Source organism: Musa acuminata, chromosome BXJ3-4, assembly GCF_036884655.1.
Source record: "Musa acuminata AAA Group cultivar baxijiao chromosome BXJ3-4, Cavendish_Baxijiao_AAA, whole genome shotgun sequence".
Taxonomy (NCBI): domain Eukaryota; kingdom Viridiplantae; phylum Streptophyta; class Magnoliopsida; order Zingiberales; family Musaceae; genus Musa; species Musa acuminata.
The window spans coordinates 42,821,768-42,846,143 of NC_088352.1; the positions used below are offsets into that span (position 1 = coordinate 42,821,768).

Consider the following 24,376-nt stretch of genomic DNA (forward strand, 5'->3'; position numbering starts at 1 on the left):
CTTTTTTATGCTTGCAAATATGTAATGATGTTAACAATAAGAATCATGACAAGATTATGAATCAGCCTATTCCATCTCATTCTAATCAAATCCTAACTTTCTCCTTATCTTGGCTTGAAGGCATTCAGTTCTTCTCTTGCTTTAATCTCAAACGTTAAATCATTGTCCTTTTGGTCCTTCATATTCCCAACAGGAATACATTGGTTCATGTGATAGGTGGAGAATCTTACTGTAGCTCATAGTTAGCCAACACTATCCACTATTACTTATCTTAATGGAACCATGCTTAATCATATTGAAAAAGCTTATCTCCTTTTCCATCTTAACTTTTTAGAACACTTCCAATTGATTTAGAGGAATCAAATACACACAAAAGCAAAAGCTGAGAGAAAAAGGTAACGTGGTAATTAATTTAGTAAATAATCAATGGAGTAATCATTCAACAATTAATCGGCCAATTTAAGTAGGCTACTGAATTATCATATGTGATGAGAGAGGCTTTAAAATGGTTGGCAAAACATTTCTGATGTATTGCAAAGTTATTGTATGATGTTTATAATTGCTATGTTGTGAAGTTGTGATGGGTCTTTTGTCAAGAACCAATAGATTCTTTAACACACACACACACACAAGGATATTAATTGTTCACAAGGAAATGAATAATTGCCAATAAATCTTTAACATGCCTCTTTTGTGAATGATAGATTTATAGAATAAGAGGGCACAATGGAGTCCAACTATACCCATGAAAGATCACTTCAGAAGTAGTCTCCAGGATTCCTTCTTATGATTATTGTAATATTTGTGGCTTACTATTGAATCTCTTATGTTTTAGAGAGAAAAAAAAAACATTAAATAATAATCGATATCATGCTTAGTCTCACATCGACTGAATAATAATAAATTATATGTACCAAAGTCATCATTTTTTTTATTTATCTTCAAAGTGGCACAACTATGTGTTCATCCACATAGTAAAAAAATCATTAGGTATTTGAATGATTTAAACACTAATCGACTATTTGAATGATCGTCTACTCGTCTAACGAAACAAGTCCTCCCTCCCTAGAGAAGAAAAGAGAGAAGAAGACTTGTGTTTCTCCATCTCCACAATATTCATTAGGTATCCATCCACATCGTCCTATAAGGAAAATCTCCGACATACGTGATAACTCCATGGCGTCGCCCGTCTTGGGTAAGCGGGCTCCTCTTAAGATTAGTCGGCAACAATCGTGAATCCCCTTTTAGTTAATGGTCAGCTTTTAGTTAATGGTCAGCTCGAGTCTTCAATGAAATCGCATCAATTAACTCTTGGAAGAAACAATAACACGTTGCAAAAATGTACCTTTTGCTCACATGGTGTGATCTCTCTTGGTTAGATTTTTTATTTTGAGATGACTTGTCTTAAGATCTTTATCATATGAACCGTCGTGTTCTTTAACATTTTATAGTCGATTATTTATCAAATTAATTTAAGCTTATCACACACACACACATATATATATATATATATATATATATATATATATATATATTAAATTCAAATTATATATAAAATATTTTATAATTTGGAAGAGAAAGAGTGGGGGGTGTGACGGCATCATTATTTTTATTGGAATTCTCCTGTTATTATGTATGCGTTCCATTCAAACCAAAAAGTCCGACTTCGATCCGTACGATGTAAGCGAGCGTTACTGTGTGTCGCTGCAAACACACACATCCGCACGCCCCTTAACGACTCCTCAACCAATCATCGCTCGACAGCGTGTTCACCCCCTTACCGCCCTGGTTTCTATAAAACCACCCTTGCCGTCTCCACCCCCCCCCCTCCTCCCCCCCCGCCCAACCCCATCTCTCTCTTTCTCTCTCGCTTCTGCTGCTGTGTTTTTCTCACCGACGACCGACCGACCGACCGAGCAACCGAGGTTAGAGTTTGAGGAAGGGAGAGGAGGAGGGAGGAGGCGGAGGATCGAGATGGGGAGGGGGAGGGTGCAGCTGAAGCGGATCGAGAACAAGATCAATAGGCAAGTGACCTTCTCCAAGCGCCGGTCTGGTCTGCTCAAGAAGGCCCACGAGATCTCCGTCCTCTGCGACGCCGAGGTCGCCCTCATCATCTTCTCGACCAAGGGCAAGCTCTATGAGTACTCCACCGATTCTAGGTTTGCTTTCCTCATCTCTTCGTTTCCTTCCACTTCTTCTCGTTGATGCTCTACTCCAAACCCTAGTCGTCTCTAAGCCAAATATAAATGGACTGTGATCTGAATTCTGCTTGTGTTTTTGGTTCACCTCTTCGATGAAGTTTGAGTGACCCATTCTCATATCGACCTGTTCCTTGTCTTGCTTTATGTATTTCTTTTCTTCCAAGAAGAGATTAGGGTTTCCGCCTCGTGAACTGCGTTGCGGACTGGGTAGAAGCGTACGGGAGATCGATCATTGTTTTGGACGGTTAAGATCTGACTTCTCCGATTTGGGGTGTAATGCACCTCCCAGTCTAACAAACTTTATCTCTTAGCTAAAAGCAGCTGCTGTATCCCGGGTCATATTGAGGAAGGGGTCCATCACTATCGTACATCGGGAATGCACGTTTAATGCTATAAGAAGTACGGTTGCAAGCCATCAAATTTTAGGGCACGCAAACGGGTTCCTTAGTGCTTTCGTGGATTCCATCTATTTTCTTGAGATCTCAAATAAGTAGTAGCTTGTAGTAGATCTACGGCTTCTTTTTTCGGTTTCTGTATACTTTCCGCCGATCATTTCCTAGGCCAGTCAACCATGAAATATGGACATCATTCTCAGCTTTCGGTTTCATTCTTTTCATGATGGATTTAGTCTTCCGTGCGCTACTCTCAATGTTCTCATCGTGTTGAGTTTGAAACATTAACTGTTGCTGCTTATGTCAATTTGTTCCGACATCTTCCAAGTTTGTTCTTTCATTTAAATTCTTTGTTCCTTTGTCAATCTTCTACTCAATGTTTTGATCCACTGATCCTGTACTTGGATTACATCCTCTCTTTGATGATTAAGCATAACCTTGATTTAAAAGACCTTAGCTATTAGCTTTTAGTTCTGCATCCTTGCTACCTGATGCTATCGGATTTCTTGCTTAAATCGATAGCAAATTTCTTTTAAGTAGATCCTCGTCTTTCCCATTATATTCATGGTCAGTGATGTTGTACATCTCCTAAAATCTTCAGCCTTTTTCTTTCTACAATATCCTCATAAGTCTGATCTCCAGATTTTTTTTCTTTTTTTTTATGTATAACCTATATCGCTCGCCATGATCATACAGATATTGTGTCACATGTCGTCATGCATGTGAAGAAAATTCGTAAAGTCCGAGCAACCATTATTTCTGAATTAGGTGAAAGGATTATGCTATTATAAATGGGACGATCTATGACCTGCTTATGTTGTCAGTGTATCCTAAGTGTTAGATCAACAAAAATTGGAAGCACAGGTAGAAGAATAAGAAAAAGCGACTGGATAAGTTAGATTGTTTTTGTACAAACAATCGAACTTTTATGGGATACTGGTGGTCATAGTTCTGGTGGTACTAAAGTTTTCTAAACCCCGAAGATTATTCGTGGGATACACAAATTAAATATACTTATTCTTTTATCATTTCCCAATACTTTTATGGGATTCTAATTTGTCTGATAATTAATGCCATTAGTGCACTTTAGAAGATATGGGTCCGCGGTACACTATGTTGAAACTAAAGCATAATTAGTTTCTTGGTTATAAGGACTGAAGCTATCCTGTTGGCCTTCACATTGTGACTGACTTGGGTGCCACTCTCAAGACTGCATAAGAAACCCAAGAGAGTAAGTTGCTTGCATAAGAAACCATTTACGTGGTCAATGGTTTAACTAATATTCCTTCTATTATATATATTATCACTCTGACAAGTCCCAAGCGCACACAAACCTATATAATCACAGCTTTTTTTCCTCTTAAACCATATGATTCAATAAATGTTTAGAATCTAATGTTAGGTTGAATTCTCTGATGTTCCATTGATCTACTTAATTTTCATTTAGGATTATTGAAATTCTCCATTATATATATGAAACTATTTTCAGTTTTTCTTATTGACTTACATTCTTATCTTAAAGTGCCGCATAGACCCTAGTAACATTAAGGCATTGCACTTGTTACAATCCAAAAGAAATTGATGTGTTCCTTCATCAGCATTTGATAATAGATAACTCATTAGGAAGTTATTCATGTTATTGGTCAGAATTTGAATAACTTTAGTTTTGCGATTAACCAGTTAGATGGGTTCACATCTTTTACCTCATCTTCTTACCAAGGAACAGTTTAGGTAAAGGATTCAAAATACTAATATTAAAGATGATGATGAAAAACAATATAATAGGCTCTTCATAATGTTTTAAGATCATGACAAATGAGGAGCATCTTGCCACTGTCAGATAGGTGAGATCGTCATTTAATGAGAAATCAGTGAGATCAGCAATTGACATTAGAATGTGTGGTGAACGTAAATTTATAATTGAGCATCATTATCAATCCATTATATGAAATTGAAGATCCTAATATTATCCATAGTTTATTTTTTGTTAGAAATATTTATGTTTGTGAGATAAAAAGAGATGTATTAAGAAAACAATCCCGTATCACACAGAATTTCAAAAGTCGTGTTATATATAGTGTATGACCCATAATCTAAAAATTTAAATTTCTGGATTGAATTAATGTCTCATTTGATATTTATTAATCCTGAGCATTTTAACTCAAACTAATCATTTTTTTTATTTTTAACATGGTATTTGAGCTACATTAACAAAAGTTGATCTAATTGAACCAACGTATGCTTGGTAGCCAAGATCAAATTAAGATTGACTGACTGAAAATGAGTCATACGGCATCGGACAAACACAGATGAGTGAACTACCTTGTGGTACAACCATGCTTTTGATAGTCAAAGATATTGACTAATAAAAAACTCTCACATAGTTAATGTTAAAAAGAATAATATTATATATATTGGGAATGACCTGCACCTAAAAGTTTTAAGTTTGTGATCGTGAGTCACGACCTAAAATTTAAAATTTTAGATTAAATTGATGCCTAATCTAATATATGTTAGCGCGCTCATACTCATCATTATTTGATTTCTAATAATTTATTGTGCAAATTATCTTTAACATTATATCTATGGAAGATCCCACGATACTCCTAATAGGATTTTGAGACTTCAATTTTATTCATATTCGTATAAGAGAAAATTCCAGCACTTCTTTGACACGACCGAGGAAAAATTGGATCATCAAAACCAGCTAAAAATTTTAAGTAATGGTTGTATTTGTTCTTCAGGTAGAAGGTCTCAATTTCTACAACTAGATTCGAGCAAGTTTGAAAGTCCTCAGGGAAAACTTATCCTTGATATAATTCTTTCTACCTAGGAATTCACTTCAACTCTTCTTTCTTATTTTCTTCTATATTCGTAACTTTTATTCTTCCAACCCCATGATATTTTTAGCATTAATATTACATCTTTGGTTAATTCATGTTGCATTTTTAGGTTGTGTGGTAATGACGATAATAATTAACTACTTGTATTTTCTGGTAGTATGATTGATTAGCATAGAGAGGTATCTCTATAAGATCTTTATGATCAATCTGGTTCCTAATTGTAACTGTTCAGGAAAAATATCAAACTTATGACGTATTTTCTTTCGTGTTTCTGTATCTAACTTGCATTTCCAGCACATTTAAACCATCTGATTATGATTGAATTAATTCGTAGGCATACCCCTAAATAGTGTATAAAAAATGGCATAGGTCCATCAGTTTATTCAAAAGGAATATAAAGAAGACTTCTAATTGTTCTCTACAAGGTATTGTGCTATACTAAATGGTTACAGTTTCATAATGCACAAGTTCTTGGTTCATAAACGAGAACCAGATACTTGGTGAACAAGGGTTCCTTGTTGAATCTGTATCGTGAAGGAAGTGCAATCTTTTCTTAGATTTACTAATCACTATACATTTTGCTCCCTGACTTGCTGATTGATATCTATGATGACGCCTTGGTATGTCGTATGAGGATAGCATGTCTATCTGCTAAAGCTTTTAATTGCCAACTTGACACCTATAAGGATGGAAAACAAAAAAAATCATGTAGAAATAATAAACACGATGAAGATACTATAATAGAAAAAGAAAAAGTATTAGATTCAATGAGCAACTCTATTATTTCTTGGGTGGACTCGGCCTCCACGATCACTTTTGGAACCTCTAGAGTTTACATAGAGCATACTCAAAAGTGAAAGAAGTTTCAGTTCTATATGAATCCGAATGGCAGACTTGCACTTAAAATTAGAGAATGTTTGAATAATGATAGAGGAAATGTTTTTTACAAGTTAATGAATATATCTTGCAAGATGCTTCACATAAAATGATTCGTTAGCTAAGCAGACACCACAACTCCTGATCATGCATAGAATTTCATTTCCTATAACGTCTAAAGTGCAATATTCATGCAAATTTCTCTTTGTCGCACCTATGTTAAAGCACAACGCACCATTATATCACTTTAGGCAGTGCAGTACCATTAAATCTGCGAGTCTGCCTTCTTGGTTGCGAGTGCAGTGACAAAACTGTATGTGCATGCTCAAGCTATCCATGAACTTCTTATTTGTGCTTTTCTTGTATTATACTCTTTTACGTTCTTCATTAAAGAAACAAAACTACATTGAAGAAAGATGATCTTTTCCATTAATCAGTTTTGTATAGTCACTGATGTATTTGGAGATTATCCTTTTACTTTCTGTATTAAAGAAATAGTACATTATGCAAAACTGATAATGTCCAAAAAAAGAATAGCACGCTATACAGTAAGGTAGAATGATCGTATCTATGCCTCAGTTTTGTGTAGTCACTGATGCACTATGGACATTATCCTGTTGCTTTGCTCCAACTAATCATGAATATTTACTTACAAAAGTATATATTTTTTCCAGTATGGAAAAGATTCTCGGACGTTACGAGCAGTACTCTTATGCAGAAAAGGCAATTGCCTCATCGGATCTTGAATCACAGGTCCGTAAGCTCATTGCTGATTCATGCATCATATAGATCTGGAACAACTCTAAACACATGTCCTAGTTGCTACAGATTTATTTGACAAGTTTCCAAGTAATTTTATCTTTTGGACCTGATTGTATACCACGGATTATCTTACGCTACACATTAGTTGAAATCTTGTGACGTCTTGCACTTATTAGTTAATGTGCAGTACTTGATATTCTTTTGCCCCCTGACAAATTTAATTGCGTGCTATAGTATTTAATTTTGTCCTATCAACTTTCTATTCTTGATATTCTACACATAACTATCAACTTTCTTAAAAGAGAATATTCTGGAAAGACTTTAGCCATGAGCTGCATACAAGATCAAGTCTAAGCTTTATGAAACGTTGACTTGGTGATAATAGCAATACTTAATACTGCTCAAACTTGGCTTGCTGACATTCGGCTGAGCTTAATTGACCTCAAAACCTCGCGGAAGTCTGAGCTACCGATGATTAATAGGATGGAAATAAGCCCTGTTATAGGGGAAGGATTATCTAAATCGGGCCAGTCCTTAAAAAATACTACATGAAAGGTAAAACATTGTTTGAAATGAAACTTCAACAAAATTATATTCTATGACATTATTGCTGATTAGATTCGTTATTTCTTTGTACTTCTTGCATCTTGAGCTAATAGTTCTCATCAATCATGTTAGTATCTACTAAATAATGATTTACATGGTAAGAAATACCGGTCGGAGGGAACGTGTTCTAGCCTTATTTTTCTGTTTGACATGCGGACTGAAAGGAAGAAAAGGGAGGGAACAGAAGAAAGGTCAGGAATAAGTATGATCCTCGAATGCTTATTATTGGGAAGGTTCTTTATTTGCATTCTTATTTAGTGGAACTTTAGAACGTGAATCTTTCTTAACTGTACTTGCTTTTCTTATGCGTGCAGGCATTCTCCGATTGATCCTTTAGTGCATCTGCAAGAGTATAAATTGCATTTAGTTTTCAGGCCCATTTGCATCATCAGAGGCTTCTGCTAATAGCTGAAAAATTAGAAGTCTTCTTATATTCAGTTTGAACTAGGGAAAGTTAATTACTACTAGTTTAAACTGTTATATTTCAAGGGTTGCAAATTACAACACAGAACATCAAATCGTTGCATCAGTTTGTGCTTTCTAGTTGTGTGTGGATCGCTTAGTAGATGCAAATTACCAACAATGAGTCACCGGCGACAAGCAATTTGCTTGCTGTCTTCTAATATTTTGGCCGATACTACACAGGGCAACTGGTGTCACGAATATGGCAAACTTAAGGCTAAGGTTGAGGCTTTAAGTAAAAGTCAAAGGTAATAAATTATGATCACAGTTGAGAATTCGATTACTACAGATGAGTTACATGCCATGTTCCTATTACTTCAGGCACCTAATGGGAGAACAATTAGACTCCTTGAATGTTAAAGAACTCCAACAACTAGAGAATCAGCTGGAAACTTCTCTGAGGCACATTAGATCAAGAAAGGTAAGGCATATGTCTCAGAAGTTTTGCTAATCTCATAATCAAGGTATACCTAGCATGTAAGTAAGACATGTTCCTCAATTGATGTATAGTTCTTGGACTCTTGAAGCTGCCGAAGCTGATGGAATTTATTTCTGTTGCAGAGCCAAGTAATGTTTGATTCCATTGCTGAGCTTCAAACCAAGGTAAATGAATTTGTTTGAAGGTGTATATTGCCCGTAATTATGCAGTAGATGTCTTCCATATGCATATAGAATATCTAGTGACCTAAAAATCGATCAAATTCCACACGTTCTGGGTTGAGTTCAGGTGCAGTGTAGTGTTAGCACTGATTTGAGGTTCAGTATCCTGCTTGCAGTTTCAATTTATTGCCAATAATTACTGTGTTTAAGAAAGGGAATCACAGGGCAACAAGTACACATGTAAGTCTAGGTATTCAATTGGGGATAGAGCCATTTAGTTTTCAATCCATAAAGCATGAATGTTGACACGGACAATTAATATTACACAATATGGATATATCATTATGTAATTTTGAAAGATGAAATATAAATATAACAACAAGAAATATTCCAAAAGACCGGGTATTAGTTGAAACAAGCCTTGATGTTCATTTAGGTGGCTAAAACAAATTCATAAACAATAACAAGCAATTGCACACGAACTCATTTAGAAGTCATTCTAATAACATGAGGCTCCAAAAGTATAGAGAAGGTGAACTGATCATTTTGATTTCATTAATGATGACATGAGGCTGGATACACATGATAACAAGAAACATCTTTTCCTTATCGGAAGTTCAGTTCAAAGTAACACAAACACCTCAAGAATTATGAATAAAGCAGCTCTCGAGTACTTCACAAGGTGTGGTTGGTTGTGTACTAATCTCAGAAATAGTTTCTTTTCTTAAGACAAACAATGAAAGCACCATAATAAGCTGGACTTGGGATCAAGTAAAAAAGTCGATGCAGTTATGCATCCGTCTCCATGAAGGATGACGTCTTCTGATAGCCCCTAGGAGTAGTCTCTCTCTCTCTACTCTGATAAAGAGATTTCGGTCTTTTGCTTTTCACCCTTACCGACAAGGGTACAGTGACTACATGGCACAAATGAACTTTGATCAAAGTATGATTGCAAAGTAAAACTGATGGTTTCATCAGTATGAAGCATTTAGCTCATTTTCAGATACTTCCACAGTTCTTCCATTCCACAATTTTGGATCTCTGGTTCTACAGGCGATAAGGAATTAATGGTTGCAGTATATTGTAACCGGTCGGTTTTTATTTTTTACTTTTACTTTCCACTTGCTTGCCAGAATATTAGCATGCTAAAGCTGCGCTCCGCAAGTGGTCGGAATTTTGTCAGGGATCATATTTTCTCAAACTAATAATGATGGAACCATTTGTGAAAGCCTGACGATGAGTTGCAGTGAATTTTTTATTCACATGTTCATGTTTAATGTATGATATGTATCCTGTTCAAAGACAGATAAACCTACTTCTTGGGTCGCCAGACAGAAGGTAGAAGTCGGCTTTCATATAATTGATATCAAGAGTTAAAGTTAATATTGCTTGATGATTCAGTAGATTCCATGGTCTGGAAATCGACATTTTTGCCTTTGACTTTCTTAAGTTACATTTAAGTCGTCATTTCTTTCTAATGTACAGGAGAAGGCACTGCGGGAGCAAAACAAGAATTTGGAGAAACAGGTAGCTTCTGGTCCATTGCCTGATTTAATGTGGTTCTGTAACTTCCTAATTAGCTTTGCTCCGATCCGAACAAGATTACGGAGAAGCAGAAGGCCAAGGTTCTCATCCAGCAAGCACAATGGGAACACCCTCAAACAATCTCCTCGCCACCGCCTGCCTTCTTAATGGCCGAACCTCATTCTACCCTAAACATCAGGTAATATTAACTACACAAACTTGCAATCCTATACATATTAAAATCGTGTTTATTATACACCTCGATGGCTTGCTAGTCACAAGATAAAATCCCAAGTAAAAGAAAATCATGTATGTGTTTTGTTATAATTGCCAAGTTCCATTTTTAAGAAAATAACATGTGCAGTTTGCACCGTTAGCAAGTGATTTTTAATCAGATTAATCAAAATTGATTAATTAATTTTTAATCTTAAGTGATTTAAAAAATATAAATATCTAATGAACCGATTTGGATCGATGAAGTGATTTAATTTAATTAAATCGAACTAGAATTTTGATCCAATTTGATCGATATTTTCAAAAAATTATATCACAAAATATTATTCTAAATATAAAAAAAAAGGTGTAGAAAGAAAAAAAGGAATCAATAATAACATAATACAAAGATGAAACTCCTGACAACAACCTTAAAGAAAGCTATAAGGTTGTATCGATTAATTTAATTGGAAGAGTAACCTCCCAAACTGGAATAGTTTATAACATTCAAAATTCAGATTGTATCGGTTCGATTAAGATTCGGCTCAAGTTCGATTTGATTATTTAATTCAATTTGAATATTTATAAGTGCAAGGTCTGATGTCATTAGGTTAATTTAATTTAATTTTTTTTCCTTCAATGTGTGGAACTAAAAGCTAATCTAAAGGTATCATTGGTCGTCGATTCAAATACTATGTTTCCTGTGCATCAAATTAATCTATTGGTATGTTTCAAAAGTCCTATCGAACCCTATAAAGATATCGGTATCTACGTAGGTATCATACGTGCCACCTGAGCTTACATTCCAATATCATCAAGTCACCTGATGTATTAGCTTAACCTTCTCACGGTGCAGATCTTACCAAGGAGGGGCGACGATGGAGGGGGAGGAAGCTGCAGAGCCGCAGGTCCGAATCGGTAACAGCTTGTTGCCGCCGTGGATGCTCACTCACTTGAACGGCCCCTGAGAATAGTCCCATTATATACATATATTTATATGATGACGATTCGAGACGACCGTGTCCCATCTGCGCTAGTCTCCGGGTATGTCCGTCCAATTTACTTTTGTTTGGGCGTCCAACTGTATCTTCAATAAGTAAATGGGATTAGAGAAAACCTAATACTATATTAACCATGTACCGGTCCTTTTACCTCCCTATTTCTCAGTTTTTTGGATTGAAGGAAAGACTGCATATAAAAATAAATAAAATATTATTGCTAACAGGTGGTTATTAATTTATCAAGATAAAAGATCAAGTGTAATTTCTTGATAAGAGCCTTAATTTCTTGTGAAGTGGTGTTTCAGACACTGGCCAAAGGGACTTCGATCTCGTGGCAACACTCATGACAAGATGCCAGCACTAGTACGTTTCATGTGCCATGGCGTTGCGTTGCATGGCCCAAACGCTGCCTAACTCAACACTCTGAAGTGCCCTGCATGTTTCTTATTCATTGGATTGAAGCGTTGAGCAAATTTTTGATTGGAATGTCCTTATTGTGGTGTTCATGCCTATCCGAAGATTCCATCGCCATCCATTCACAACAATGTCATGCGAGTTATCATAAGATTTCTTTGTCATGTCCCCGATTAACACACATGAGGTGGGATCATACACATTGTCACATCCCTACTCGCGACCTGAGTCGTTAATTCAGTCGGAACGCCAGGTGTCCGTCTTTCAACAAGGCGTGGGGAGAAGACTTGCATTCATTCTATTGGGCAGAGAGAGAGAGAGAGAGAGAGTGTGTGTGTGTGTGTGTGTGTGTGTGTTTGTGTATGTGGGGGAGGGAGAAATGGTGCCAGCAGCTCGACAGCAAGGCCTTGGATAAGATTTTGTTGGATATGACACGTCTCCAAGTTGACCTTGACCTTCTATTGCTCCTTGCATTCATCCTCTTCGTACTTGGTGTGTGTCAAGGCGTTGTGGCTGATGTGGTATTGACTAATTTTTGAATTCATATTTTGTTTTGTTAATTCTATAAATTATTTATTTCTTGGTACGCGAGTCTTCGTCTCCCACCATTACACACATGCATCCAACCAAACGTTTGATATAATTAATGGCGGGTGATTGCCGACAGTTTGCTAAGTGTTGGAGGGCTGCTCTTTCGGCAGGAAACATTCACCTCTGTGGAGGAGAGTCTGCATTATGAGCTTGGAGAGAGTTGGCACGACTCCCTGTGTGCGTAAACAATTCATCGAACGCTTGATGATGGCCTGCACGTCGAGAACTCAACCCACCCCCACGTTCGCGCATTCATGTCCTCATATACTACCTAAAGGAAGAGGAGGAGGGTCATTAGATCAAACAGCTTCTTCTTCTTCTTCTTCTTCTTGGTGGCCGGCCATGGGCAGAAGCCGCATAAGGCTCTCGTGCTGCTGCAGGAGCAGGGCCGCAGCTCCTATCCGACTCGGATCTCCACAGCAGAAGCCGAAACCGAAGCCGAAGCCGAAGCTCAAGTTCGTCGCCGATCGCGGGGCTTCGGTCGCGGAAGCAGCAGGCGGCGACGAAGCGAAGAAAGTGGCCGTGACGGGAAGGAAGATCGTGGTCGCCGTGGACTCGGGACCGGAAGCGAAGGCTGCTCTCCAATGGGCTTTGTCTCATTCCCTCCACGACAACGATTCCTTGGTTCTCGTGAGCGTTGTGAAGCCACGCCGGCGTCGTAAGTTGCCGTCGCTTGGCTTCGCTACTTCGATCGATGTCTTGTTCACCAGTTCTGTCTGCCGTGCACTAGCTGCAGGCGATCGGTCCCAAACGGAGTGGAGCTCACGAAGCCATCAAGCATTTCTTGCCATGCAAGGCATGTGCCAAGCAAGAAGACCAGAGGTGAACCCTCCCACCGTGCATGCCTCTCTATCTGTAGCTCAGTCAGTGCAATTTCCACCGTGCATGCTTCTGCAGCAGTCATCAGATCGTTGTGAGAATTAGAACATTTCAGCAAGCTACTAATGAGCATATCTTGACAGATCAAAGTGGAACTATCAGTGGTGGAAGGGCGAGATCGAGGGCCGGCGATCGTCGAGGAGGCCAGGAAGCAGGGGGCTTCACTCCTAGTGCTCGGGCAGAAGAATCGATCCATAGCGTGGCGTGTGGTGAGACTGTGGAGTGGCAACAGCATGAGAGGAGGAGTGGTCGACTACTGCATCCAGAACGCCTCCTGCATGACTCTGGCAGTGAGGCGGAAGAGCAGGAGAGGCGGTGGCTACTCGATCACCACCAAACACCACAAGAACTTTTGGCTCTTAGCATGACCAAATCTATGGGACCAATGCTATTGTACATAATATATTTTCTAATTTTAACTCACCTATCTATTCTTCTTCTTCTTCTTCTTCTTCTTCTTCTTATGATTATCTCCAACTCAAGTAAAATGGATGTCCTCATTTAGTTTGATCGAGTAGTAAATGCATAATTTTTTAGAAATCATCATCTTATATCATCTTAAAACAATAAGATATAGGATATTGAGACGTTCGCTCTAATCATGTACGTATATATATATATATATATATATATATATATATAGAGAGAGAGAGAGAGAGAGAGAGAGAGAGAGAGATAACAACAACATATGCTTATGTTTTAATATTGTATGATCCTTACGGAATACTTTCGACAATCAAAATATGTTGTATTGTACGTAGAATTGAATAGCTACGTGCAGGGCACAATGTTCGCCCTGCATGAATCACGCATATGATAGGAACTTCATTTTTCAGGCCAAGTATTATTGATGTGGGGATCCAAAGACAGGAGTTGTAGACACAGTTCACCTGTTCATGTGAAGGCTCATCATTCCTCTTTATTTGTAGCAGCAGCAGGACGCAGGAGGCAAGCCGCTGCTATTGGGAGTCACCGCAACCTGAGAAGCCGATGATGGAGGAAAAAGGAAGGCTCGGAAAATACTACGACGACGACGACGACGACTTGGAGGACATCGTAGAGAAGCTGAGCCATATCGTCCATCTCTTGAAGAAGCTCGTCGGGCTGGTGGAGGAGAGCAGCCGGTGCGCCAAGGCGTTGCTGGCTCTGCTTCCTCTCCTCGCTCTCGCGCTCTACTGCCTGCGTCGCTTCTGCAACACGAAGAACTCGGAGACGAACTCGGAGGAGACGATGCGGTCATCCCACGACGCCAATTCCACCCTCTCGTCTACCAGGAAGAATTGGCTCTCCAGACTTTGGGTGCACGTGGATGTAAAACCCTAGTGTTCCTGGCCTTCTTGGTGCTTTAAGATTCCCACTCCTGATGTGTCTCCTCTACCACATGATGCTTGGCTTCTCGACGATCTCCTTCGTCGTAGTTTTGGATTTACTGTCATCATATCCAACACTCAGATTGCCGATGCCGTGTATCGGAAAGCTTGGAGTCTGGTCACCACGACGGAGAATAAGTCGACGAACGATAGACGGTCGACCCGGCAAATGAGTCGAGGTAGGTAAGGTTTCACAGAGGCACGTGTAACGCGCTTACGGCGTTAGAGTCTGGTCACCGCGCGTGGAACGAATTCCCAATGGTTAATTTTTCTTGGAAGCAGTTTGACATGAAATTGACTATCGGTAACCTCACCCCGAAGTACGTGTGCCGGGCGGTTCACGTGTAAGGCGTTAACCGCGTTACGACGAGCGAGAATAGATCCGCGAGCGGCGACCGATTTCCTAACAACATGAGGTGAACATACACACTGATGGCACGTGCACCGCTCCGATAAAGTCACCGCATCGTAGGATAAGACCACCGGCGTTGGAGGATTTCGCCAAGATTTATTTCTTTCGAAAGTGAGTTTACCCTCTCTGTCATTGGTGGTAAGCGCACCACCGTAGGGTCTCATGAAGACCACCGGCGGCCTATACCAAGCTCTCATGAAGAAGATATCCAAAAGTCACCAAACCTGCCGGGAATCAATCATTCAACAGCCATTCATTCAGATACGAATAATCTGCTTCGCATAAATACTCAGATCACAAAATCCCATAAATCACACAGTTGCAAACAGCAACCTAGATAGATCCAAGGAATGGAGCAACAACACTCACAAGGAGTAACCATACCAAGGAAAACACTGCCAGTCCAGCAGAAAATATTTGGTAGTTTATGGCACAGGGAAGACTTGAACATTTAGGAAAATAAAAAAGAGTAAAGAAATGGAAGGAGTCCTTTAAATTAGTCTAATTTGAAGACAACAACAGAGAAGATATACCAGCTTGTGTGTTTGGGGATGAGTCAAGCTAATTCAGTGTCTGGCAGCAAAGATGCACCACAGAAACCAGGTCGCCATGGTAAGTACCAGGGTTAACATAGGCTTCAAAAGATGTTTACAACTCTATAATATAAATGTACATGAAAAAGGTGAAGCTAAAAGGGAGGGATGTCGAGCCGACGATTAGATGTTGTGATAGGTTAAAGGTGGCTGCACAAGCTTAAAAGGTTAAGTACCATGTTTGTGAGATCTTTCTGTGCCGATCAAGCTTCCACCGCTTTGCCCTTCGATTCTGGTTTTCCTTCCTTCTCGGCGTCATCATCATCTTCATCTTCGTCCTCTTCATCTTCCTCAGCTAACTTGGTCAGCTCTTCTTGGATCATGAGCTTCAAAGATGCTTTTCTCGGTGTCAAATCCATTTTGTAGTATGCAGCTGCAAAGCAATTTCCCCAAATCATTTCATACCCAGCTGTTCAGAAAGAATCTAGTAGTTTAGAAAGGGCATACCCAGCTGTTTGAGTATGTCAGTGAATGTTGCCTGAAGCAGAAAACAAAACAGGAGGTGAGGAATTAGTATTCTTGATCATATGCTAGCTAGGATTATACAAAAAAAAAGGCTTAATAAGGAAATAAGTGCATCAATGAGAAATTTGAAATTCGCACCCATGGGCTGCAGAATGTGCAGCAATTTCCCTGTTATGTACGAGTTTCAGACAATTTCTAGTACAAGAGTACCCACCGTGTTAAAATCAACTTCCTTCAAAATTTCACATATTTTATTTCTCAGTTCCTCCTTGGTTGGTTGCTCCACCTCCAGCCTTCTAGGCTTGCCTCGAGCCGTCTTCTTATCTTCATCAGATAATAGATAACAATAAGATCAACATACTCGCTGATAATATGATATTCAACAAAAAGGGATAGAAACACAAGAAGACAAAAAAGAACATGAGGCATACCATCCTTTCAATATATTAGGAGTAATTGCAGCATTAGACCAAGGAAAAAAAAAAAACAAAAAGAAGAACATTTTGGAAGGACGATGAGCTTGCTTTAAAGGGCATTGAGCTCAATTTCAACAAAGCGCTATGAATCATAACATAACCATGCTGAATCAGGAAGTAAATAAAACTACATGCAACAGGAAAGCTGCTATCAGGTTGTCAAAAGTTGCTCGAGTAACAAAAATCAAAGGCATTGTTCTTTACCCTTATCACAATAAAAGATGGAAGTCAGAAAAGCCAAAAACTAAAGCAAAAAATACAAATTTTATTTGCAATGTTCAACATTTCTGCCTCCACAAAACAAAGTAGGTATCTCTGCCAAACCAACCAAGCAAAAAAAAGGAAAAATAATTAGATTACAAAGAAATCAATATCACACTTACTACTGATGATGACATGAAAAATCATACATTGAAATCGAGAACAACATACTAAGAAATAAATCATAATCAGCTAACTGATTGTGTGATATAGATCACAGCAACAACACAACTTCGAAAATAGCAGTTGACGTGATTACCATTGGGTTTTGATCACTACACCCATAAATCCCAAGTATTTGGGGTCCTGGTATAGCAATCTTTTTGTTAAGTAAAGAGAATAATACTTTTATGTTTTAACTCACAAATCACACGATTAGTCTGAGAACATCATAATGGTTAGAGCATGCTATAATAACATCAAAAGCACTTATCCAGATACACAGATAACAGGTGCACCAGTTATCATCCGACCATCCTCTCCATAGTTCATATCATGAAAGTGCATGGAGCAAGTGCATACCAGTGGTTTTTTCCTTAGTATTTGACTTAGGAGTTGATTTTTTCTTTGGAGAACCCAAGTTTCTCTTCTTGCTGACAAAAACCTTCATACTTGCGTCATTGTCCTCCTCAGCCTTAGAGCGCTTGGAAAATGATCTTTTTGCAGGACTGTTGGTGGTCATGGGCAGCGAGCTCTTCTTCGGGCTGGTGCCCACCTTCAACTTCTCCTTTGCAACAGAACCTTGTCGCCTGCCAACTTTTCTTTTATCCGGTTTGCCTTTCCCCAATTTCTTTTCATCATATTCATCTACATCATCATCATCTTCATCTTCATCTTCTCCGGATTCAGTTTCCTTTGCTTCACTCTCAGAATGCTTGCGTACCTTTTCTTCAGAATGAACATCCACCACCTTCTCATCCTCCTCTTCATCTTCTGTTTCTTGTGCACTACTCTCTTTTGTGGCTGCTGTTTCCTCACTTTTAATCCACTTCTGTGGAATAAAATTAGAAATTAGTTTACAAGGATGATTGAATTTCAGAGTCATAGCAACTGTCAGAACAATAGCAGCAAAAGAAATATAACATTGCAAAATCAAATACCATACAGATTTCATCAGAAGAGAAAGAAAAAGGCAGAAGCATGAGGATGATCATAAGACTGTGTGCACACTAATGCTTCTGATACAGACCTCTGGATGCTTGGTCAGCACCCCTCTTCTCTTTGATGCACTTCCCCTATCCATTCTTTTACGCTTTCTAGATTTCTGCTAGAAAGGGACTCCAAATTAGGGGCATACGCCAATGAAATCAAAGCAAAATATCAGCATGATGAACAGTCAGAAAACAATATGAAAATTCAAATTAGGCATCATTAACGATTGTGCATCATTAAAAAAGGTGCTACAATGAAAATTTGTTTCATAAATAAGACAAACCTGGTCCTCAGCATGTACACTGTCAGTTGTGGAATGAGGAGCAACCAAAAAGTCCAATAACTTTGTCACAAGATCCTCCTGCAGGCATAAATCATTCAAACAATTATCATGGTATCTCAGAGAAAAAGATATATAAAGGCCATTCATGGTGATCTCATATATTTTAAACCATGTTTTCATAATAAACTCAACTAACCTTTCTACTATTTGCTCTGGAAACAGATAAATCAAATAAATCACAGAGATCCAAGAGTGTATCTTTTACGTATTTGTCAAGCTTCTCCTTCATCTTAGCTCTCTGCTTTTCCTGCAGCCATTAAGGTATGAATGTCACAGGAGGTCAAAAAAGAACCTTGGCTGCATTATATTATCTAGTATAAAAAAAACTCCTTACATCACTTTCATGCCATACAAATCCAGAAAATTGAAGAATATGACTTTTGAAGTTGACAGCCTGTGATCAGACATACAAACAGAGAATTGTTAGTATCTGTCAAAGGCGAAGTATGCTATCGTCATCGCATCAGAAGAAAATCAGAGAGCTGTCCTTGACAATATAAATTATGTAAAACAACAATATAATTCAGATCCACTAACGACTGGAAACTGAGCATAGACCCCGAGCCTTTTACAAACTCAGGTGAATGAATTTGGCGTGAGAGGGTAAAAACTAAAATTTACACTTCATTCTTTGGTGAAAACAAATTAAAAAAGAAACTAAATTTTACTTAAAAAGTGACTGTGGTACATATTTTGCACTGGCACTAACACAAACTTGGCCAGCATGCTTTGAAACAACCAAGCAATACAGCTTTTCATTTCAAAAAGGATTCTCACTCAAACTATGAATATCTGCCATACTTGGGAATGAAAATGCTAATCATTTAAAAGTAAACATCGCTAACAACTTACAATGACATCAATGGTAACATAGACAAGGTGAAGAAAACAAATAAATTGTACAAGACCCTGAAGCTTCTTCAGGATTTATTACTGGAGATCCCATAATAGAAGATCACACACACTTTAAAATGTCTGCCATATTTGTGTCGTCATTTTTAGACACCAACATTTATTTATTAAGACTTGTAAGATATTCTGAAACACATAGAAAAAACATGTATACATATATCATTTGCACAAGACCTTCTGAAGTGGCAAATACCAACAGTAGTACAGTACAATTGTATTTTGAACTCGACCTCCTATACATATATATAAACTCAAGCTCACTGATATTTTGTGCATGCATTTAAAGTATTTTACAAAAATGTTTATTATTTATAAGAATGATTGCCATGCTTCTCATAAGTTATGCATGATGGTCATTGTACAATATTACCTCAAAAATAAAATCATAGCAATTTATGGAGTGTATATATTATTAATTGCTGTGTCCATGCCCCAGAGTATCCTTTCTCAATACAGCAATATCAGCATACCCAGTCCCAGTCACTAAAAAAGTACCTGGGTTTGTTCCATGCTTCCTATTGTAAGACCCAACACACAATACAAGCTGCATGGTGTATACAGTTAAGCCTCCATTTCTACCAATATACAATTTGAAAACTAAAATTATAACCAACATAAGATTATTTTGTTCCTTACAATGGCTTTTCAGCTATCAGAAAGTTTTTCTCAAGTGTTATCAGAAATAACATATATTGAAGAGATGAAATGGAGACTACGCTTAAGCAGATGCAGATCATAAACGACACTTAACCATCATGTGTAAGAAATGAAATGCAGACTATGCTCTCCATTCCTTCATAGTCAAAATTACATTTAATAAGCTAAATTAAGAACTATCAGAGTAGAAATGTTTACAACTAAAACAAATATGCACCTTAATAAACACAGCAAATCAGAAAACGTTGCATGATACCAGTGAATTAAACTATGAAGCTTATATGCACCTCAATATACACAGCAACACAACAGAAAAGTTGCATAACAATAGTGAATTGCACTATGAAGCTTATAAACACCATAACCAGCAGGCTAAATGCAAACTGAATAAGAAATTTAAGTCATATTCCAAACTACCTTTCCTTTTCTTCCAAAAAGAGTCTGATGAATCAGCTTAATATCTGCAGGCCTTTTTCTTGCTAGTTTGTGGGCCACTGAAACGATATCCAGAAGTGTGCCAAACATAAAGAAATGAGATGGTCATAGATAAAAAAATGATAATATCAAAGGAAATGGAATTTTCACAACATAATTCATCCAAAAGCACCATCATCAGAAAGGAAAAGTAAGTTTTGACAACCATCATTAACAATGCAATTCTGTAAATTGATCAATACCAAGTATAAACACAAAATGACTAGATCAGCATGTAACAATTTTTATTCTTTTCGAGATTTTATTATGTTTTATAAATAGACATCCAGAATCACAAAATGACTAGATCAACATGCACTCAGGCATTCACCTAAGAATCCAACTCTTACATAACTTGTGCAACCACTGACTTGAAACTCAGAAGAGGCTGGATAGAAGAATGCAAAGCAGATGCTGGGTTAGCCAAACTCACGTGTTAAATAATATGCAAAATGATTAGGACGATAACATAAACCACTAAATTAAACACAATACGAGGGAGACATCCCAGCTGAATGAGTCCCTAGAGAATTCTGTATGCCTGTTACATGCTCTAGGCTTCTTGCAGGCACCGCATAAAACCAGATTCGTGTATATGGGTGCATATACAGCCAACAGAATGCCTTTAAGCTGGTCAGAACAGAAAAAAAGAAGCAGAAAAGTGCAAAATGCAAGATACCATCTCAAATTAGACAAAAGTTCAAGCGGAATCTCCAGATGTTCTACTTCCTACAAACAAAATTAAAGCAACAACTAGGTGAAAGACCTAAAAGTAAAGCAATAAGCAAGATGAACAACTTGATCAAACTATCCAAAAATAGGATCAGGGAAAAAAAATCCAACAGCTATGAACCATACCATTTGGTATATCCTTCAAAGGAGTGCCACGGCCCTGCAAGCAAAGATTTCAGAAAGTTAGCATTCAAGTTAAATAATAATGGTAATTAATTTAAAAGCATGAGGACAACTTGAATGAGAAATAAGGCACCTTCTCAACTTGAAACTCCTTATTTGGCTCTTTTTCAATGACCTCCACCAATCTTTCCACAGTTTTTCTCTCGCGCACAGGACGTTCAATGGAAGACCCAGGAGACGCCAACAATTTCATGGCCTTTGTCTCACCATCCTTATCCTTTCCTTCCCCTTTTTGACCAGACTTCTTCGGCCCTGACCTTTTCTTTTTTGACCGATCACCCCCCTTATCCTCATTAACCTTCTCTGCAGTAATCCCAACATCCTCTTCCAGATTCACATCATTCTCAGTCGCATCCTGCACCCCTCGTTCAACTGTCTCGCCTCCTTTTTCTTCATCTTTAACGTCCTCTGCATCTACCATTTTCACATCCACAGCATCAGCCTTCACATGTTCTGCATCCACCATTTTCACATCTTCAGGTTCTACTGTATTTACATTCTCGGTGTACTCTTTTTCACTGCCCACATTTTCCAAATTTGTTATGTCAGTTTGTTGTCCATCCTCATTTTCTAAAGCATCAATCACTTCTTTACCTTCGTTCTTTTTGTCTCCATTTTCTTTTACTTCACCTTTCTTCATTTTGTCTCCATCTTTTACATCAACTTCCTTCTCCCAATCTCCACCTTCCCTTTTTTCATCTCCATCTACTTTCCCTTCCGTCTTTTTATCTCCATCATCTTCTATTTCACCCCCCTTCTTTTCCGCCCCATCCTCTTCAATTTCACCTTCCTTTTCTTCCTCCCCCTCCTCTTTTGTTTCTCCTTCTTCCTCTTCCTTGCCATCCTCTTCTATTTCACCTTCCTTCTTTTCCTCGCCATCCTCTTCTGCTTCACCTTCCTTCTTTTCTTCTCCACCCTCTTCTAAAACATGGTCATCTTTGTTCACATCCTTCTTGCCTTTGCTTTTCTCCTGTCCATCTATGTCCATTTCTTTGGCTTCCTTCTTCTCATCTACATCCATTTGTTCTTCCCTTGCAGTGTCGCATATAGCAGATTTGTCCTCAAGTTGTGGGTTACCAATATTTGACCCTGTAGCTCCCTCTGCGTCAATTGCTGTGCCTTCTTCAGTCATTCCAACTGCCTTGAAAGCCATATTATATATTAGCTACCAGATAGTGGACACCGGAAACAATGCAAACAGGACTTTGCCAACTACCAATCTTCGCATTTATAGCTACAAATCACTGAAGCTACTAACAATAGATAAATGCAAATTACCACAAAAAAAATAACGGCAAAATATATTAATTTGCACAAATTGTAAAAGGAAACAAAATCAAAGCAACAAATGGTATGAGAATTCAACATCAAAGGCCAAAATAAACAAGAGCAAAAACAGGAGTAACACGAGTAGTAAAAACCCTACTTCCATCTCTAACAAGAAAGCGTCTGTCAAACGTCGCACCAATGTGTAGCACCAAATACATACCTATTAGTCGGTGGGATAGATCCTGAAACCAACAAAAAAGTAAATGTAACCCCGCAAAAGAGCACAGGAGCATGTTCTTGATAACCCCAGAAACACACACCCCATAAAGTAGGCAACTGTACGGCTTCGAGCATCTGATACCAGGTTCTACAATCACGAACACTTGGAATTACCTTCTAAATCGATCCAAAACTTTCGAAACAAATTTGCAGAACCATTGAGAATCACGCAATAGCAAGAAGGCGAGCATCCATGCGAAATTCACGGAACCCTAGCTGGATCGAGCCAATTTTATCTCGTTCGGAAGAGGCATCCGAAGTATAGTATGAAATTTAAGCCACGACTAGATTGGTGTCGAAGAAGAGACGTACCTGATGGAGATCGCAGCGCTTCGAGCGATCGAACCCAGCCAAATAAAGAGAAGAGGACGAAAACCCCTTCGCGTAATCGGAAAGGTCACCTTTTCTGCCCTCTTCCCCGCCCGGCTTAATAGCTCGGATCACCGGGGCTCTGATCACCTGTTCCATCCAACGCAGAATACAGTGTCCTCTCCATGCAAAGGCATGGGTACCCACCAGTTCGAGACGAAGGCAGCACCCTCGATCAGTGTTTCCTGCTTTGCAGTATACAGGCAGTGTCCTGACCGGACCCCAAACCCGAGTTCAATGTGGTTTCGCGGCCGTGGTCATTGGCCGATTACCTCCGCCTTGAAATGACGCGGATCCTCTCCAAGACGCACCTTTAAAAGTAAACCGTTCAAGTCCCCTTATCATGTGGCTATCCACTGAGACTGGCCCCAACTTTTCATATGTGGGGCCCCCTGTGTATGCGGACAGGCATTGGCATTGGAGGGGATCCCTCGGGTCCCCGGAAGAACCCAATGGTACCGCCATCCCAGAGTACTTCCACCTGGCATGGCAAGGAGATTCACTTGTCCCCATGTGTTTTTACCCGTTTCTAGTCCTATACGGAACATACCTGCCTCCTAATTGGCGGCAGGCATGCAGGGCGCATGGGTCCACCTCTACATAAGAGGCGCAAACGTGTCAGGTACGCATCACATGATAACGATCGGTGCCTCGTCGGGAAACGGATCGGGTACCAGTACGAACCCGACTCTGGTATTCGAATCCGAACCCAGTCTACCCGAACCTGATTCGAGCGGGTTGGATGGACTTGAATACCGAAATGTCCGACCCGTTGTAACCCCAAGTTGGGGATTTGATACGTAAGCCAACCGGGAGGTCGTCGTCAAGGTCGAGTTGGTTTCGCTTTGGCATTCTGGTGAGCAGCTTCTGTTCGCTTTCCAATCTTGTTGCTGTCGATCCCACTTCGTTCTTTTCTTCTTCCTGTGTTCTTGTGTTTGGGCCGCTGTTTTATTAATGCCGGCACGGGGTACAGCGAGAGGATTATTGTTGAAACTGTTCGATCCAGAAACGTAAGATGTTAGCACTCGGTGCTTGTTTGTTGAATCACGCAAGGCACTGTTCATT

General features: G+C 38.9%; 3 protein-coding genes across 8 annotated transcripts; 2 read left to right on the forward strand and 1 right to left on the reverse strand.

Moving 5' to 3' along the window:
* Positions 1 to 1,840: 1,840 nt before the first annotated feature.
* On the forward strand, positions 1,841 to 11,701 carry LOC135635970 (truncated transcription factor CAULIFLOWER A-like). Its single transcript, XM_065147455.1, has 8 exons — positions 1,841 to 2,159; positions 6,987 to 7,065; positions 8,326 to 8,390; positions 8,464 to 8,563; positions 8,704 to 8,745; positions 10,228 to 10,269; positions 10,344 to 10,465; positions 11,336 to 11,701. The coding sequence occupies exons 1-8, from the start codon at positions 1,975 to 1,977 to the stop codon at positions 11,445 to 11,447; spliced, it is 747 nt and encodes a 248-aa protein (XP_065003527.1). The 5' UTR covers positions 1,841 to 1,974; the 3' UTR covers positions 11,448 to 11,701.
* Positions 11,702 to 12,712: 1,011 nt separating this feature from the next.
* LOC135635457 (uncharacterized) lies at positions 12,713 to 13,963 on the forward strand. Of its 3 annotated transcripts, none has more exons than XM_065146527.1 (3): positions 12,713 to 13,143; positions 13,222 to 13,307; positions 13,448 to 13,963. In XM_065146527.1, the coding sequence occupies exons 1-3, from the start codon at positions 12,828 to 12,830 to the stop codon at positions 13,730 to 13,732; spliced, it is 687 nt and encodes a 228-aa protein (XP_065002599.1). In that variant the 5' UTR covers positions 12,713 to 12,827; the 3' UTR covers positions 13,733 to 13,963. The 3 variants fall into 3 exon arrangements, with proteins under 3 accessions (XP_065002599.1, XP_065002598.1, XP_065002597.1); XM_065146526.1 differs by having other exon boundaries at positions 12,714 to 13,143; positions 13,216 to 13,307; XM_065146525.1 differs by having other exon boundaries at positions 12,721 to 13,307.
* A 1,653-nt stretch (positions 13,964 to 15,616) lies between these two features.
* LOC135636582 (DEK domain-containing chromatin-associated protein 1-like) lies at positions 15,617 to 23,425 on the reverse strand. Of its 4 annotated transcripts, XM_065148382.1 has the most exons (13): positions 23,255 to 23,368; positions 22,884 to 23,030; positions 21,468 to 22,531; positions 21,338 to 21,371; positions 20,423 to 20,499; positions 18,771 to 18,830; positions 18,573 to 18,683; positions 18,377 to 18,454; positions 18,131 to 18,205; positions 17,464 to 17,932; positions 16,419 to 16,528; positions 16,187 to 16,217; positions 15,617 to 16,112 (listed from the first exon to the last, which is right to left on the reverse strand). In XM_065148382.1, the coding sequence occupies exons 2-13, from the start codon at positions 22,954 to 22,956 to the stop codon at positions 15,943 to 15,945; spliced, it is 2,352 nt and encodes a 783-aa protein (XP_065004454.1). In that variant the 5' UTR covers positions 22,957 to 23,030; positions 23,255 to 23,368; the 3' UTR covers positions 15,617 to 15,942. The 4 variants fall into 4 exon arrangements, with proteins under 4 accessions (XP_065004454.1, XP_065004453.1, XP_065004456.1 ...); XM_065148381.1 differs by lacking the exon at positions 22,884 to 23,030 and having other exon boundaries at positions 21,468 to 22,535; positions 23,255 to 23,425; XM_065148384.1 differs by lacking the exon at positions 22,884 to 23,030 and having other exon boundaries at positions 23,255 to 23,375.
* Positions 23,426 to 24,376: the final 951 nt, after the last annotated feature.

Excerpts from the sequence above, each read along its gene's own strand:
- LOC135636582 (XM_065148381.1), bottom strand. The coding sequence starts at position 23,410 with ATGGAACAGGTGATCAGAGCCCCGGTGATCCGAGCTATTAAGCCGGGC. Across the intron at positions 17,933-18,130 it reads TGCTGACCAAGCATCCAGAG|AAGTGGATTAAAAGTGAGGA; the intron begins GTCTGTATCAGA and ends TTTATTCCACAG. Across the intron at positions 16,529-17,463 it reads TACTAAGGAAAAAACCACTG|ATAAGAAGACGGCTCGAGGC; the intron begins GTATGCACTTGC and ends TATCTGATGAAG.
- LOC135635457 (XM_065146525.1), top strand. The coding sequence starts at position 12,828 with ATGGGCAGAAGCCGCATAAGGCTCTCGTGCTGCTGCAGGAGCAGGGCC. Across the intron at positions 13,308-13,447 it reads GCCAAGCAAGAAGACCAGAG|ATCAAAGTGGAACTATCAGT; the intron begins GTGAACCCTCCC and ends ATATCTTGACAG.
- LOC135635970 (XM_065147455.1), top strand. The coding sequence starts at position 1,975 with ATGGGGAGGGGGAGGGTGCAGCTGAAGCGGATCGAGAACAAGATCAAT. Across the intron at positions 2,160-6,986 it reads GAGTACTCCACCGATTCTAG|TATGGAAAAGATTCTCGGAC; the intron begins GTTTGCTTTCCT and ends TATTTTTTCCAG. Across the intron at positions 8,746-10,227 it reads TTGCTGAGCTTCAAACCAAG|GAGAAGGCACTGCGGGAGCA; the intron begins GTAAATGAATTT and ends TCTAATGTACAG.